General features: G+C 46.0%; 1 protein-coding gene across 3 annotated transcripts in view; it reads right to left on the bottom strand.

Moving 5' to 3' along the window:
- The window catches only part of MVB12B (multivesicular body subunit 12B), a 194,157-nt gene that overhangs the window by 117,500 nt on the left and 59,216 nt on the right, over window positions 1-17,441 (bottom strand). For all 3 annotated transcript variants that reach the window (XM_044926343.2, XM_025261688.3, XM_045162319.1), the window contains exons 3-4: window positions 13,182-13,289; window positions 8,102-8,198 (exon numbers count right to left, since the gene is read on the bottom strand). In XM_044926343.2, coding sequence (XP_044782278.1) covers window positions 8,102-8,198; window positions 13,182-13,289 — 205 coding nt within the window. The remainder of the gene's footprint in view (window positions 1-8,101; window positions 8,199-13,181; window positions 13,290-17,441) is intronic.

Raw genomic sequence — 17,441 nt, 5'->3', positions numbered from 1 at the left:
GATGACACGTACGCTTCACTTAGCCTGGGGCCTGGCACGCAGAAAGTGATCAGTAAAGAATAGTCGTGGTCACTCTCATCATAATACTGTGAGGAAGCCTCGAGCATGCAATCTGTGTCAGTGTTTGGCACTGATTTTTTTCAAGGCCTTTCAGTTCTGCTGCAGGAAATAAGCATATTTACATTGGAGAGCAAGACACAAGAGGAAAGCGCTGTGTTGCTGTTAGTCTTGATTTTATCAAGGGAAGATGAGAATCAGGTGCTGATGTTTTGGGATTACCAGCTGGAAACTCAGAAACTTTGTGAATTCTTTTCCTAGGAGAGGAAATGGAGCGCTTGATCAGACATACCAGCTCTGAGTAATAATACTGGAAACTGAATCTAGACCCCGAACACGGATCCAACCAGCCAGGAAGGGTTCCTGTGGGGAGACAGTTCACAGCAACCCTGCAGCTTTAAAAACTATTAGCCAGTAAACTCAGGCCTTTGAAAGTGTGAAGGAGGTGAGACCTTTCCTCAAAGTAAACAAAGATGCAGGTATTTTATGTACTTGCTTTGCCAGCTGCTCTTCGCTCCATTCTTCCATTTACAGCAAACTGGGGGTAAGAGATGGAGCCGCTAATTACACATGCTTAAACAGGCCTGACTTTAAGTAAACATATTATACAGAGTCAATAGAAATGTGTTCAGTCATGCTAATGAACACAGAGAAAGGACACAGCACTTTACTAAAACAAACAGTCTTCCAGTTTTTAAGTGCTATATGGATTGCAACAAAACGTATTTTAAATTAATTACAGGAGTCTCATCTTGCTGGCTGATTAAAAAAAAAAATCAGGATCTTAAATGCTCTCAAACGTCCCAGAGCTGACCACAGATTGGATGACCCTAAATGAACAGGTGACTCTACAGTCGTCCTTCCTTGTGGGATATGACACCTGTTGGAGACACCAGGACCCAACCTCACACTGCCATGTGGGTAGTGACCAACACACCCCCAGTCACCAGGGTGACTTCCCAGGATCACGTGGCTGCACAGTAGCTGGACCAGGACTCAGTCCTGGGCCTCCTCGCTGAACAGATTCAACAAATTGAAGAAAATGCAGAATGAGAAATCCCTTGACTCTATAGTAAATCAATAGCAAGACATTTTAAGCCACTTAGTTGTCAAAAACAAATGACAATGCAAATTTTAAAACTAAGAAAAACACGGGGAGAAATAGGAAATTAATACAAGTCAATTTTATTTCTTAAGCAGACCATTCATATAAGTGTAAGCAAAAGGAGCAAGCAAAAACTTGTGAAGATGTTCAGTATTGCTAACAAATAATAAGTAAAAATTAAATAAAATGAGAATAGTAAAGCTAAATTAAAAATATAAAGCCTATGCTGGCAGGCCTGTGGAAAAAAGGTACAAGTCTGTATCATCAGGGGCAACGTGAACTGGTGTTCTGGAAGTTAATTTGACAACAGAGGGTAATAAAGCCTATCTTTACTGAACTCATCCTCAGAGCTGTGTATGGCAGGTATCTTACGTGATTCAAAGATGAATTAAACACAGATCTTGCCCTTCAAGAAAGAGGTAAGTAGCAAAGACATGAAGAAAATATGTAAATGGCTATAATGTAAGCTAAGAACAACATTATGAGGTGGACAGTGCTGCCCCATTTTACAGATGAGGAAACTGAGGCCCAGGAAGGTGAAGTCATTTGCCCAGGGTCCCTCATTTGTAAGTAGTAGAGCCAGAGTCCACATTAGGCGAGATTGACTCCAGAGTCCAAGTTCCTCCCACTATGCCAAGTGCAGTCTGTGCTAACAGAGGGAATGATGGGTATTCAGGACCAGAATCATATGGGCTTTCCACCACTTTTCTTTACATTTGCCTACTTTCCTCCTGCCCTTCAAAAAACGTGTGCTGTGTCAAGCAGCTGAAGAGTAGTAGAGAGCAGACAGGGCTCCTGACCAGGTGATTATAGTCACCCTCTGGACTAAGCCCCTTGTGGGTTCTTTTCCTAGGCTCATCTCTGTATCCCAAAGCCAAGTCTGCAGAGCCTGCAGGAGACATGCACCCACAGTAGCTGACTGAGGAGAGGAGAGAGCCTGCTTTACACTTGCATCTAGAGATCAGAGCTCACCCTACAAAGACATGGGGTGTGACATTTGGAGTTGAGGGAAAGGGCATCTCAGGCAGGGAAAACAGCAAAGCAGATCCGTGGAGTCAGAAAAAAAAGGAGCACAAATGGACTTCCCTCGCGGTCCAGTGGTTAAAAATCTGCCTGCCAGCACAGGGGGGCATGGGTTCAAGCTCTGGTCTGGGAAGATTCCACAAGCCGCAGAACAACTTAGCCTATGCACCAGAGCTTGGAACTGCAACTACAGAACCCACGTGCCACAACTACTGAAGCCCACGTGCCCTAGAACCTGTGCCCTGCAACAAGAGAAGCCACCACATCTAGAGAAAGCCCACTTGCCTCAACCAGAGAAAGCCCACGAGCCGCAACAAAGACCCAGCACAGCCATAAACAAACAAACAGAAGGGAGCTTTTTAGAAAGAACGAAAAGAAAGATGCACAAGAGGGCACAGTGAGTGGCTTCGTCTGGGTCAAGCACTGGTGCCTGAAGATGAGGAAGATGCTTGCAGAGGAAGGCCGGGGGCAGGCATAGAGGACCCAGGACCCAGTAACCTCAAGTACTTGTAAACTTATCACAAGAAAATCATTCAAAATCTATACATATTCAAACTGACCTGCAGATTCAACACCATTCCTTATCAAAATCCCAGATGGTTTCTTTGCAGAAATTGACTAATTTTAGAATTGGTGTGGTAGTTTGAGGGACCCAGAACAACCAAAATAGCTTGAAAAAGAAGAACAAACGTGGAGGATTCTTGGTTTCAAAACCTGCTACAAAACTCCAGTAATCAAGACTGTGGTTTTGGACTAAGGCAAGACCTACGGATCATAGGAAAATAACTCAGAGTCTAGAAACAAACCTTCACATTTACAGTCAACTGATATTCAGCAAGGATACTAAGACAATTCAGTGAGGGAAAGGATAGTCTCTTCAACAAATGATTCTTGAAAAAAGAATAAATCTGTTGTATATCAACTATACTTCAACAAAAAAAAATTTTTTTTAAGAATAAATTTGAACTCCTATCTTGAACAGTTCACAAGCATTAACTCAAAATGGATCAAAAACCTAAGTGAAAGAGATAAAACTATAAAACTCTTAGAAGAAAACATTGGCATAAATCTTGGTGACCTTGGATTTGCAATGGTTTCTTAAGTATGACTCCAAAAGCATGAACAACAAAGAAAAAAAAATAGATAAATGGAACTTCATCAAAATAGAAAACTTTTCTGTTTCAAAGGACAGTATCAAGAAAATGAAACTATACTTTGATTTAAAAAAAGAAAATGAAATGAAAACCCACAGAATGGGAAAAATTTTTTTCCGATCGTGTAACTAATAAAGGACTTACATCTAGAATATATGAAAACATTCTTATAACTCAATCATAAAAAGAAAAACCAATTTTAAACAGGCAAAGAATTAGAATAGCCATTTCTCTAGAGAAAATATACAAATGGATAATAAGCATATGAAAAACTGTTCACCATCACTAGCCACAAGGGAAACACAAACCAAAACCACAATGAGAGACCACTGCATCCCCACTAAGATGGTTAGAATTAAAAAGAAAGATAATAACCAACGTTGGTGAAGATGTGGAGAAACTAGAACCTTCAAACCCTGCTGGTTGGAATGTGAAAGGGTATAGCTCCTTTGAAGGACAGTTTGGCAGTTCCTTAAAAAGTTAAATATAGAGTTACTATATGACCTAGCAACTCCATACCTAGGTGTATACCCAAGAGCAGTGAAAACATATGCCCACACAAAAGCTTGTGCATCCAGTGTTCAGGGCACCGTTATTCACAATAACCCAAAATCAAACAACCCAAATATCCATCAACTGAATGGATACGCAAAATGTTATATCCATATAATGGAGTATTCAGTTCAGTTCAGTTCAGTCGCTCAGTCATGTCCGACTCTTTGCAACTCCATGAATTGCAGCACACCAGGCCTCCCTGTCCATCACCAACTCCCAGAGTTCACTTAAACTCACATCCATCGAGTTAGTGATGCCATCCAGCCATCTCATCCTCTGTCGTCCCCATCATCTCCTGTCCCCAATCCCTCCCAGCATCAGAGTCTTTTCCAATGAGTCAACTCTTCACATGAGGTGGCCAAAGTACTGGAATTTCAGCTTTAGTATCATTCCTTCCAAAGAATACCCAGGACTGATCTCCTTTAGAATGGACTGGTTGGATCTCCAAGGTCACCAAGGGACTCTCAAGAGTCTTCTCCAACACCACAGTTCAAAAGCATCAATTCTTTGGCGCTCAGCTTTCTTCACAGTCCAACTCTCACATCCATACATGACTACTGGAAAAACCATAGCCTTGACTAGACGGACCTTTGTTGGCAAAGTAATGTCTCTGCTTTTGAATACGCTATCTAGGTTGGTCATAACTTTCCTTCCAAGGAGTAAGCGTCTTTTAATTTCATGGCTGCAATCACCATCTGCGGTGATTTTGGAGCCCCCCAAAATAAAGTCTGACACTGTTTCCACTGTTTCCCCAAGTATTTCCCATGAAGTGATGAGACCAGATGCCATGGTCTTAGTTTTCTGAATGTTGAGCTTTAAGCCAACTTTTTCACTCTTCTCTTTCACTTTCATCAAGAGGCTTTTTAGTTCCTCTTCACTTTCTGCCATAAGGGTGGCGTCATCTGCATATCTGAGGTTATTGATATTTCTCCTGGCAATCTTGATTCCAGCTTGTGCTTCCTCCAGCCCAGCGTTTCTCATGATGTACTCTGCATATAAATTACTTGGCAACAAAAAAGAATGGAGTATTGACGTGCTACAACACGAACCTACCTTGAAAACTTATACTAAGTGAAGGGAGCCAGACACAAAAGACTACAGGTGATATGATTTCACTTACATGAAACGTTTAGAATAGGCAAATCTATGCAGCAAGTAGATTAGTGGTTGCCTATGGCTGGGCTGGTAGAGGGTAGGGAGGTGAGGACTAGGGAGAAAAGGAGAGTGATTACTAGTGGGTATGCAATTTCTTTGGGGGTAATGAAATGTTCTAAAACTGATTGTGTTGATGGTTACACAACTCTGTGAATATACTAAAAACACTGGGCTGCAACTTTAAATGGGTAAATTGTATGGTATGTGAGTTATACCTCAATAAAGCTGTTATCCCAAAACTCAAATATATCAATATATAAAATCAGTAAAAGGTGCTTCAACACATGCTTTTTCAGGCGGCATTGTGGTTAAAAGTGTGGGGAGTCACGCTTCCGTGTGTAATCTAGTTATTTCCCTACTTCTAGATGTGTTGTTGTTGTTGTTGTTGCTGTTGTTCAGTCACCCAGTCGTGTCCAACTCTTTGTGACCCTATGGACTGCAGCACGCCAGGCCTCCGTGTCCCTCACCATCTCCTGGAGTTTGCCCAAGCTCACGTTCATTGCACTGGTGATGCTGTCCAACCATCTCATCCTCTGAAGCCACTTCTCCTGCTACCCCAGGAGTCTTCTCTAGGACCACAGTTCAAAGGCATCAATTCTTTGGCATTCTGCCTTCTTTATAGTTCAGTTCTCACAACCTTATATGAGCACTGGGAAGACCACAGCCTTGACTATATGGACGTTTGTTGGCACAGTAATGTCTCTGCTTTTCAATGCACTGTCTAGGTTTGTCATTGCTTTCCTGCCAAGAAGCAATCGTTTTCTGATTTTATGGCTGCAGTCACCATCCGCAGTGATTCTGGGTCCCAAGAAGAGGAAATCTGTTCCACTATTTCCACCTTTCCCCCTTCTATTTGCCATGCAGCAATTGGGCTAGATGTCCACGATCTTAGGTTTTTGTTTTTTTTTTTTTTTTAATATTTAGTCTTAAGCCAGCTCTTTCACTCTCCTGCTTCACCCTCATCGAGAGGCTCTTTAGTTCCTCTTCACTTTCTGCCATGATAGTGGAATCATCCACATATCTGAGGTTGTTAATGTTTCTTCTGCCTATCTTGATTCTAGCTTGTGACTCATCCAGCCTGGCATTTCTCATGATGTGCTCAGCGTATAGGTTGAACAAACAGGGTGACAGCAGACAGCTCTGTTGTACTCGTTTCTCGACCTTGAGCTAATCAGTCGTTCCATGCAGGTTTCTAACTGTTGCTTCTTGACCTGCATACAGGCTTCTCCAGAGTCAGGTGAGATGGTCTGTGTTCCCGTCTCTCTAAGAGCTTTCTACAGTTTGTCATGATCCACACAGTCAAAGGCTTTAGTGTAGTTGATGAAACAGAAATAGGTATTTTTCTGAAATTCTCTTGCTTTCTCTATAATCCAGCCAGTGTTGGCAATTTGATCTCTAGCTCCTCTTCCTTTTCTAAACTCAGCTTGGACATCTGGAAGTTCTTGGTTCGCATAATGCTGAAGCCGAGCATGCAAGATTTTAAGCATGACCTTGCTAGCATGGGAGATGAGTGCAATTGTCCAATGGTTAGCATATTTCTCTGGTACTACCCTTCTTGGGAATTGGGATGAGGATTGACCTTTTTCAGTCCTGTGGCCACTGCTGGGTCTTCCAGATTTGCTGACATAATGAATGCAGAACCTTGATGGCATCATCCTTTAGGGATCTGAGTAGTTCTGCTGGAATTTCCCTGCATCTACTAGCTTTATTAACAGCAGTGCTTCTTAAGGCCCATTTGACTTCACACTCCAGAATGTCTGGCTCTGGGTGACTAACCACTCCGTTGCGGTAATCCAGTTCATTAAGATCTTTCTTATATAGTTCCTCCGTGTATTCTTTCCATTCCATTCTAGATGTGTAACTTTGGATAAGCTCTTTAATCTTTAAGTTGCTAATGCACCTCATTTTTCTCATATGTGAAATGAGTATGTATTAATAATACCTATCTCCAAATAGGTACCTATCTTCAGGGGTCTTCTGAAGATCAAATGCGATCAAGTATGTAGAACATTCACGACAGGGGCTACATAGTAAATACATACTAAATACTGACTGCTGTGAAATTATTAGCTAATACATGTTAATAACAAACAACTAGAAGTAGACCCATGTCCAAAAGTGAAGAGAGCATTAAGAAAAGTATGCTACCCATGGAATCCACTTGTTTCATTAAAAAATAGCTATGTGGGGTCCGTGTAGATATGGAAAGTCTGATCTATAAGAAACGTTTGCAGGAAAACAGCCCCCCCCACCAAAAATAGGTCTAAAATGGGAAAAACAAAGTATGTGTGACAAAAAAGTGAGATGCAAAGTTTCATAATGGATCGTGTGTGATGAAGGAAGGATTCTCTGGATTTGTTTCTGATTTGCCACATCACTCTTGTGGATATCCTAACACTGGTCCTAAGTAATACAAAATAAAGCAAGTTAGTCGCTGTACATCAAACTGAGGAGGCTCAGCCACGCAGAGGTTTCCAGCACTGTTTAATGACTGACGCCTCGACAAGAACCTCAAACTGCCACGCGATCCTGAAGAAGCTTCTGACATGTCAGCCACTCACTCCTGCTCCGTGTGGCTCAGGGTCTTCCCTCAATTTCAGATCTTGAGGACTCTAACTTGCAGTCTTTCTGGTTCTGATTTTTCCTGCACGCTCCAAGAACCAAAAGTGGGGGTATCAGGGCACTTGTATTCCCTGAGTGTCTTTTGTTTTTTTTTTTCCTTTTGCTTCTGGGTCTTGTGCGAAGCTTGGCTTCAGCATTGCTCGAGGATGGGCTAAGGACAAACTACAATCGGTTTCCCGAGTGAACTGATCCAGCGGGGAGCCCCAATCTCAGAGAAAAGGGTGAGTTCTGCTCACTTCCACACCCCTACCCAGAACATGCCAAAGGAGAGCCAAGTCAGACACATGTCAGAAGCAGCAGGGTTTATTTGTGGGCACGCAGTAAGGCCACCTAAAATGTTTCTGAAGCAAACTGCACATAAAAATGTCTACACATACACCTGGAGGAAGAAAACTCTCACTGTGGTGAGTAGGGCCAGAGGGTGACTCACGTGTGTCCACCGTCTCCTGAATCGGGATGAAGCCGACAGGCAGAGTGTCCTTGATGTCGATGAGCTTCATGTCCACTAACACGTTCCCTAAATGGCTCTTGGGAAGAAAGAAAAGAGATATAGACGATTAATCTGAACACGCCTGTGGTGGGTCTGCCATTCTGGCTTCAAAACGCATATTTAACACAATGACTCATGCAGCTTTACGACAGCAGGTTAATTAGAGTAGGTGCCAGTTAATGATCCCCAGCGGCTACACGGGGACTCTGGTGGCCCCCAGAAAAGGATTTCGTCTGCAGAACCTCAAGGCCAGTCACTTAGACGTGGCCTTGGTTAGCAGAATGAGTGGCTCAGGAGATGCCCGAGATGTAACCGAGCAGAGAGCAGCTGTGCACCCACGTCCCGGGGCCACGTGGCCCCTTAGCCCTGAGCATCAGCTCTTGGGGCAACAGGTTTAGAAGAGCACATTCCCGGGGTGGCTGCTGCACCGGGAGGCAGGGGAGCTACATCTCTAACAAAGAATCAACCACACTCTCCAGTGATCACTGGTCTCTGCATATTGACACGCATTTCGGTGGCTAGATATGTTCTGTAAAACCCCACGAATCGTAAACTCACACAGAGTGGGAAAGCCCTGCTGCCTAATATTACACATCTTCTAAAATGACATGCACAGGGGTCTCTTAAAGCTTCTACTTAGTGGTGGTGCACAGGGTCCACAGTGCACAGTTTTCCGTAACCAGAGCAAAAATATCTTCGAAGATGGCATGCAGTCCTATAATTGCAAGAGAGAATTCTTTGCAAACGCCCTGGCACTTGCAGCCCGCATTTCAAGTTGGAAACGAGCTCTAAAGAGATCGACCCTACAACTTAAACAAAGTGGGGCCACCTCGGAGGTTTCATTAACATCTTCAGAGTCATTTACAACTTAGCTCCCCTTCTCTCTAGTTAGAGCCAGTTAGAAAAAGAATGATGCCTTCCCATCCCAAATCTCTCCTGTTAGGATGCTAACAACGCACTTGGCATGCCCATCTTCCAGAAATGCCCAAGCCCCCATAAGCACACACGTGGTTTACTTGTTCTACGTTCCCAGATGACCCCACCACCTTGCCCTGCACAGCAGTTCCTCCAGAGTCAAGCCTGGCCTGCTCAGAGAAGGGTGTGGCCCTCAGTCTCTGTGGCCCCATGCGTCCTGCCCAGTACCATCACCATCACTGAAAACCAAGCAGGGAACTCCTATCATCTATACTCTATGCTTTGTTCTCTCTTGGCGCGCTCAACTTTCCTTCGTATCAGTTTCTAATGGCATGTTTGTGAGGTTTTTAGGTAGTATCTTCTTTGTGAGGTTTTTATGTAGTATCTGCTTCCCCACCAGGGTTTAAGAACCACGAGGACCAAAACCATCTCTGCTACTACTATACATCCAAGCCTAGCATAGATCTTGGCAAACAGTAGTTACTCAATAATTACTGCTGAATAAATTACTATTTTGGGGTACGTTTTCAACCAGACGGGCCACTCAGAATCCGAAATCAAAATGGACTTGCTTGGACGACAAATCTAAATAATGCCAACAAAAATATTAAAAGTATATTTAGTAAGTGCGTTATAAACCAAAAGTACACAAATGAAATAAATTCCTGAAATTTAGCCATGAAGGTCAAAGTGTCGAGTGTAAACTATGACCAGTGTTTTCTCGGCACTGTGGTCAGAAAGCCATCTCTCTCAAAAGCTGGTATTTGTGGAGGATTTAAAATGATTACATTTCAGGTAGCTGGGTCTCAGGAAAACAACGCACAGGCCAGCACAGCAAGTGGAGAGTGGAACCCTAACGTGGAATAAATCTCTGACCGTGGAGGAAGGGTTGGAACCATTAACCCAACTCGCAAACATCAGCTGCTTTCAGAATCGTCTGATCTAATCTATCATACATTTTTTTTTTTTCATGGCAGTTGCTTTTCCATGTCATCACTGCTTTCTGCATTGAGAAATTAACAGCTGGGTATGTTTCCCTGCCCTATAGATGGATGGGCGTTCATCAATATCCTTCTCCAATGTCTTCCATCTGACAAGTTGGGTTTTAACAGAAGTCAACTGCAAACCACTTAGCGACCTCACCCTCCACACTCTACGAACGTCCCTGATCATAAAGCCAGAACGTCAGTGGTGCAGCCATTAAAAGAGGCATGAAGACCCCCCTCCGGTACACATGGAACGGGAGGCTGCACTGTCAGAGCTTCCTGCAGCCCAAGTGAGGTCCCTCGGCGCCCCGGGCTGCCGCTGCACCGCGTTTAATACAGTAGGTCTGCGACACCATTAATTTTGCCTGTTCCTCTCCCTTCCCCCATCCTGTGCTCTCTTTCATTTCCTCCTCATAAATATGAAGAACGTATTCCCAATCCTTGTTGAGCAAATGATTCATGCCAAAAGCCCAATATGCACTGACTCAGGGTATTTATATTGTCTCTGGTAGCCAGTATTTGCTAGTATACTGTAATTATTTTTGACAACCTTGCATTTAAGGTAGCCACAGATAACCAACTTAATATTCAAATGTTCATAAATCCTTCTGTTTAATATCCTCCCTACCTAATCTATGTACATTATTATTACAGGTAATGCAGAAAGTACAGGGCATGAAAAGTGCAATTAATCTCGATCCTTCCCCAGGAAGCAATGTCACTCCAAAGCCAGGTTTCTGTGTTAACAGCATTATTGGGGGAAAGGAATTCAGGTTCCAGAGGAGTCTCCCCAAACTCCTACACAGGGAGTCTCAAGTCGCCTAATTAAGAATCTGTCCAGTCTTGAGATTCTACATCCCTCCTTTGCAGTTGTAAAAAATTATGCCATGCAAAGTCTTGGCTCTGACAGCGGGGCTGGGACAGACCGGCTGTAACAGATTAAAATATGGCTCATTCCTGCTCTACTCCTCGGCTGGCAAGGGGGCCCCTGCCACCCCTTTGAACTGCCTTCCCTCTGCGTCTCACTACAGGACCCATTCATTCTTTTTCTGAAAATAAAATGCACCTAATTTCCTTACTGCCTCAAAAGGGGAGCAGGGGATTCTCCCACTGCCCTTGTCCTCGTCTTACACCCTCTCCCATAGGCACCTCACCATGCCTGCCTGGTCCTCGCAGAGTAAGAGATACAAAGTAGGCACTCAACACACATCTCCTGAATGTTTGACAAATGATTAGATCGATCTATTTTCTACCATTCACTTACCCATGACATTAAAATTAACAAGCCCCAGTGACTTCTCTCTGTCATTTTTTAACTTGTTAGTGTCCCTACTCCAAGGGATCAGGGGCTCTTCTGGCCGAGAGTACCAACACCCCATAGCCTTCAAGGAAATGCAACAAAAACAGAAACCAAAAACAGCCAATGAGATCGTCTGTCCTCTGCAGCCATGGACTCCTCTTCAGCAGGAGGGGCCGAGGCTGAGTACAGGTCAGGAGTGAACGCGTGAAATCACCGGGCAGAGCAAGGGTGTGGACACGCGCTGCTCAAGCCTCAGGAGGTGGTCCCGCAGCCCAGCGTGCAGTGAACACGCAGACTTCCCGCAGAAAGGGGCAGCCAGCGGCAGAACAGAGGTGACAAAAGCTAAGAATATGGATGGTTTCAAAGAGGGTATAGGTAACCTCCAGGGACAAAGGGGACAAGAGAGCACCATAGGTGTTTATGGACACAGGATGGAGGGATGGAGCCAGGGGCACTGCCCGAACGTCACAGGCCTGACATCTGGAAAGGTAACCAGCCTTCAGACCTGCCCCTGGGGTCTCCTCGCTGCACCGTGACCCGACCTCAGACCTGCCCCTGGGGTCTCCTCGCTGCTCTGTGACCTGAAGGTCCTGCTCAGACCCACCGCGGGCCCAGCTGCCAGGAACTTCCCTCCTCCATCAGGAGCTCTGTCCTTTACAGTGAGTATTTATTACTTGCATCATGAGTGGGAAAAAATGAGAGCAACGAGTCCTCCCTGAGTATGTTAGAAATCATTTTCCTAACAAACACTCATCAACAAATGGGAACGGCTGCTGGACAAGAGTGTGGACCACAGATCCATGTGACGAGCCACAGCCAGAAAATGCTGCAGGGACGCATGAGGACTATGACGGGACCACGGGGCTGTGGGCTTGTGACGGAGAGAAAGACGGTGATCTTTTCCCCTTCCAGGCTTCTGAATGGGGATGCTTGAACCTGATTATTTTTTAAATCACTTATGAACATATTTTATTGTTGCCATAAGATTTATAAAAACAATAAAAATATTTCCCATCTGATTTTTGTTTTGCATTTAGGCCCAAAATAAAATGGCACCCCTAAAAATGAAAAATCTGACTGCTCCCTATTAGGGTTAGGGAAGACAGGTGTCCTTAGACAAGCGCATAAACTCCCTGATCTCAGGAGCTATTACTTTAAGAGTCTGAGGATGGAGGCAGCATATTTGCAGAGTGCCCAGGACAGGCCTCACATGGAAAGGATACTCACAAGAGCCACTTCTCTTTTTTCTAAACCACCTATTAGAACATCTTTAGTAGGTGCCTTTAAAATTTCCTAATTTATGGGCTTAAGTATTAAAAACAACACAGTAAAAGTAATCTGCATGTGTGGTGGATACCTACCTGCTGAAACAATGAAATGTCACGTGGCAGAGAGACCTGGGGAGAAAGTCAACACGGCCACGTCTCGGGGAGGGGTGACCATGGGGCATCTTCTGGCTATGTTCCCCTCTGTTGGTCAGCTTTAAAGCCAGCTCCTCTGGAAGATGCTCACATCATACTACCCTGCAATTTGTTACTCGGATGAAAGGCAGGCAGGATGAGAGCTGTGAGAGAAATCTTTTCTGTGTTTCCTTTGGAAAACAGGTTTTAATGGAATTCACTGCACACTTGGGTATGTGGTTAATAATACTGTTAATAAATGAAACCCAGTGGTGGTTGCTGATCCTACCTTGTTTACTTAAAACCACCGATAAATTAACACAGCGATGAAAATAAACCACCACCAAAAAAGTGAGGAGAATTTCAAACACGAATGGAAAGGACTTGTGCTCACTTAGCAAACGGAAAGCTAGACTTACATTTTCTTTGGAAAAGGATCTTGTGAAGCACAGGTATCGGGTAACCTTGGATTTAAATAAGCCGTCTTTCCAGAGGTCAGCGTCCACACCATCTGCTGTCTGAGCGACCTGCACCAGAGAGACGGGGAGGAGGACACAGGTGAGGCAGGGGCCACAGAGGGCGGGCTCGAGGGGCTTCCGTGCCTGCGCCAGTTAACTCTGCCCGGACTCGCGCAGCATCTCATTAGTCCTCTTCACCAGGCCCTGGGAAGAGATTTTTCCAAGAGGGGCCAAGGGAGAGTGTGAAAAATACAACTTCTAAAAATACTGTCCCTGGGGAAGTCATTGATTAAAGACACCCTGACAAAAGTGCTTCTAATGAGAAAAGAGGAACTTTTGTTTGTCGTGGACCGAGAAGGGACTGGAGAAGTCAGCACGTATGGTGCTCATTACCAGTCACTCCGGGGACGGTACAGAGCGCAGAGGGAAGAATGGGGCATGAACTGCCACCTGAGAGGGGCCGGGGCTGACTGGGCTGGCCAGGGGCTGCTATCACTGGGCGCGGGGGGCGGGCAGGGCGTCAGGGAGGTTCGCCTTGCCCCGCTTCTTTTCAGCACAAGTTCTGCGAGTGGAATTCAAGGTTGAAAACCAGTGTGATAGGAAAATTTTAAAAAGACTCAGCTGCTAGTTTCTAGTCTCACTGAGGAGCCATAGTCTCATATATGGCTGTAGAAATTTCCCTCTAAGGGCTTCCCTGGGGGCTCAGATGGTAAAGAATCTGCTTGCAATGCAGGAGACCTGGGTTCGATCCCTTGGTTGGGAAGTTCTCTGGAAAAGGGAAAGGCAACCCACTCCAGTATTCTTGCCTGGAAAATTCCATAGACATACGAGCCTGGCAGGCTATAGTCCCTGGGATCGCAAAGAGTCAAACATGACTGAGGGACTAGCACTTTTCAGTTTTAGTTTCAAGACGCGTTCAAGGATGAAGCCAGCCTTGATATGAGTCTTACAGGGCCTAGGCCCTGGGCCGTGGGACCAAAGCCATCAATGGGAAGAGCTCACGAGGAGATGGGAGAGGAGGAGAAGGCTGGCCAGGACACGCTGTCCCCATTCTCTCCACGATGCTCGTTAAGGAACAATCAGGCTCTGTGCTGCTTCTTCCCTCAGCACCCAACAGGTCAGAGGAATCCACATCCTGGCTGCACCCTAATGGGACTCCAGGAAGACTGGGAGCAGGGCCCCTTTGGGGAGCAGTGCCCTCTGCAGCCGGCCCCCTGAAGTGCACTCTGGGGTCTCCCTGCTCCTCCTTCTGAGGCTTAGACTGTGGGAGGCATGTGTGCTCAGTTGGGTCCAATTCTTTGCGACCGCATGGACTGTAGCCAGCCAGGCTCCTCTGTCCATGGAATCTTCCAGGCAAGAATACTGGGGTGGGTTGCCGTTTCCTTCTCTGGGGAATTGTCCCAACCCAGGGATTGAACCCACATCTCTTGAGTCTCCTGCATCGGCAGGTAGATTCTTTACCAGCTGAGCCACTGGGGAAGACTATAGGAAGCCTTCCTTGATCTGACAAGCTCCGGGCTGTCCTCACAAACTGCTGAAAATGCCTCTGTTCTTTACACAAAACTGCCCTGATTCTGCCCCGTCCTGTGTCCACACTGCACAGCAGGCCCACACGGCTCGGACTGTCACGTGCAAAGCCGGGAGTGTGGGGCCGACTCCACCAGGAGGGTCCCAGAGCCCCCACGTCCATGTTCTCTGAGGGAGCCCCTGAAAAGACCAAAGGCCAACTGGCAAAAGAAAAGGGCTTGCTTTCACACTGAACAATTGGTAAGTTCATAAATGCCATAAAGGGAAAAGAAGGGTCCTTATGCTGAATATGCAAAGATGTTTGACCTGAAATCTGAAGGAGGAATGGTATGGTGACAATCTCATGGACAGTCTGGTTCAAGTATGTCACTCCCACGGAAAGAAACACGGCTGAACAGACCAGGCCTTGTCCGCACTTGTCCCTATAATGGTCACACATAAAGTTCCTCAGAAAACCTGAGATTTGAGGCCGTGGCCCCAACTTCTACCACCAAGGATCCCTTATGCTTTGTCTTCTCCCACAGGTTCCACATTTGAAAGAATTTTGTTTCCCAAACTGTACTTGTATTTCCTCAGTTCAAAGATGTAGCTATTTGAGAATCACCTGTGGATTTAAAGAATGCTCCTTTAGGAAAAAAAGAAACATCATGTCAAATTGCAGAAACCTATTTCTCAGATGCATTGCAATTTTGGAACCATTAAAATGTGACAAGATGCCACAGGAACAAAAAAAGAAGGGAACCTATGTAGTTTCTCTATAATAAATGTATTATTTTTGATAAATTTTTACAAAAAAACAGAGAGTCTGCAGAACACGCAAAGGCTGTGGTACCTCCACCCTTCCACAGAAAAGCCTGGGGGTTCAGGAGAGTATTCCTGGCTACTGTGTGTGTGAAACTGTGAAACACACAGAGGTATGCCCCCTCATTCAAGGCCATCATTTCCAGGGTTTGAAAATGAGGATTCCCTCCTCTCACCCCACTGCTAGAATCTTCCCTTTTCTGAATGAGAAGACACCCTGGTATGATGAAGAGGCTGGTGCAGGAATGCAAAGAGGGGAGCGGGAAGCAGGAGCAGGCCTGCTCCCTCCTCAGAGGCCCCCTTCCCTCCCTCTGTCCCTGCAGTTAACAGGCCTCCAACCTGTTCCTGAGACCCATTCAGCAAGGTCCACCATGGCCCAGCTCTGCCCTGAGCCACAGCTCACGTGCGGTGAAATGAAAACGTGTAACGCCCTCCAACCCCAGCCAAGGGGAGTGAGAAGGGAGGTGAGAGTGAGAGAGAGGAGGAGGGAGAGAAGTGTGTGTGTGGGTGTGCGTGCACACATGCGTGTGCATGGGTGGGTGTGGGTGTGCAGAGCACAGAGGTGCCTGCAGCCAGGGGTCCACAGCCTGGGCTGGATCCACCTCCAAGGCTGCTTGAGGTGTGGGGAGCCCAGATCTGGCTCAGCAGCAGGACTAGGGAAGTCCCTGGAGGAACAAGGCTGGGCCTTCACAGCTTGCCTTCCCTGGAGCAAGTTCCCAACCTAAACTCTCCCCATGGCAAGCTAGACTAGCTACGAGGTAAGTTGGAGAAGGAAATGGCAACCCACTCCGGTGTTCTTGCCTGGAGAACACCATGGACAGAGGAGCCTGGCGGGCTACAGTCCATAGGGTCACAAGGAGTTGGACATGACTGAAGTGACTGAGCATATGAGGTAAGTATGTGGTCAGTAGCTACATGGGTGCCCCACAGAAGTTCACATCTAAACTCTGTCCCTGTGAACTCAGTCTTGAGTCCCAGGATGGGAAGGGGGGGACAGGGAGGCAGGCTGTGGGTAGAGGAAGAGGACTCTAGGTACAGCAGACCCCAACCTGACACTCCAGGCTTAAGCAAGCCCCCACCCCTGAGGGCACTGTGGGGACAGAGGGGATAATGCACGAGACCTGCCTCAGTGTTCACCCAGGACCACATGAAGCCAGTGCCAACAGACAGGTCTACGCAAACATGACGACCCCATGAAGCCAGCACCAACAGATAGGTCTACGCAAACGTGACGACCCCATGAAGCCAGCGCCAACAGACAGGTCTACGCAAACGCGACGACATGAAACACGCTTTTATAGCTACAACACACTACATCAGGATTTGAAAAGCCCTGCATTGTCACATGAGGGCTCAGCTCCAACCTCTGGTCCCTGGGGTTCCTTCCCATCTCTGGGACTAGACCTGGTCTTCAACACAGATTATGTACTTGTGTGATTAACCTTTACCGGCTCTACTGCCCCGCCACTGATAAAAGCTTCGCCAAGCCAAGGACGATGTCCAATGGCCATTTATCCCCTGTACTCAGCATCCTACTTGATACACACGGGCTCAACCACAACTGGCTGAAGGCGTGAACGGACAAATCAGCCTGTAGATCTGCAGCAAACTGTGAAAAACCAAGAAACCCCGCTAGCTGCTGGAGTAAGGTAATACAAATTAAAAAAATGAAATTTCCAGGACTTAATCCCTTGAGCTGAATGTATGTGTCCCCTTCAAAATCACCACTCACAGGTCAAACCCCAATTTCAACAGCGAGGCCACTTATTCCTTCGGTTTTATCTGTACCCTGTCTTGTTCCCAAAATGACTAGAGGATGCCCAATGCTGCTGCTGGCTGCAGTGCCCCGGGCGTGTCTGTCGTAGGGGTTCACACGTGCATGCACACACACAC

The sequence above is a fragment of the Bubalus bubalis genome, chromosome 12 (genome assembly GCF_019923935.1).
Source record: "Bubalus bubalis isolate 160015118507 breed Murrah chromosome 12, NDDB_SH_1, whole genome shotgun sequence".
Lineage (NCBI taxonomy): Eukaryota > Metazoa > Chordata > Mammalia > Artiodactyla > Bovidae > Bubalus > Bubalus bubalis.
Note: the sequence above shows the minus strand (reverse complement) of the source record. Positions and strands in the feature narration are given on the sequence as shown.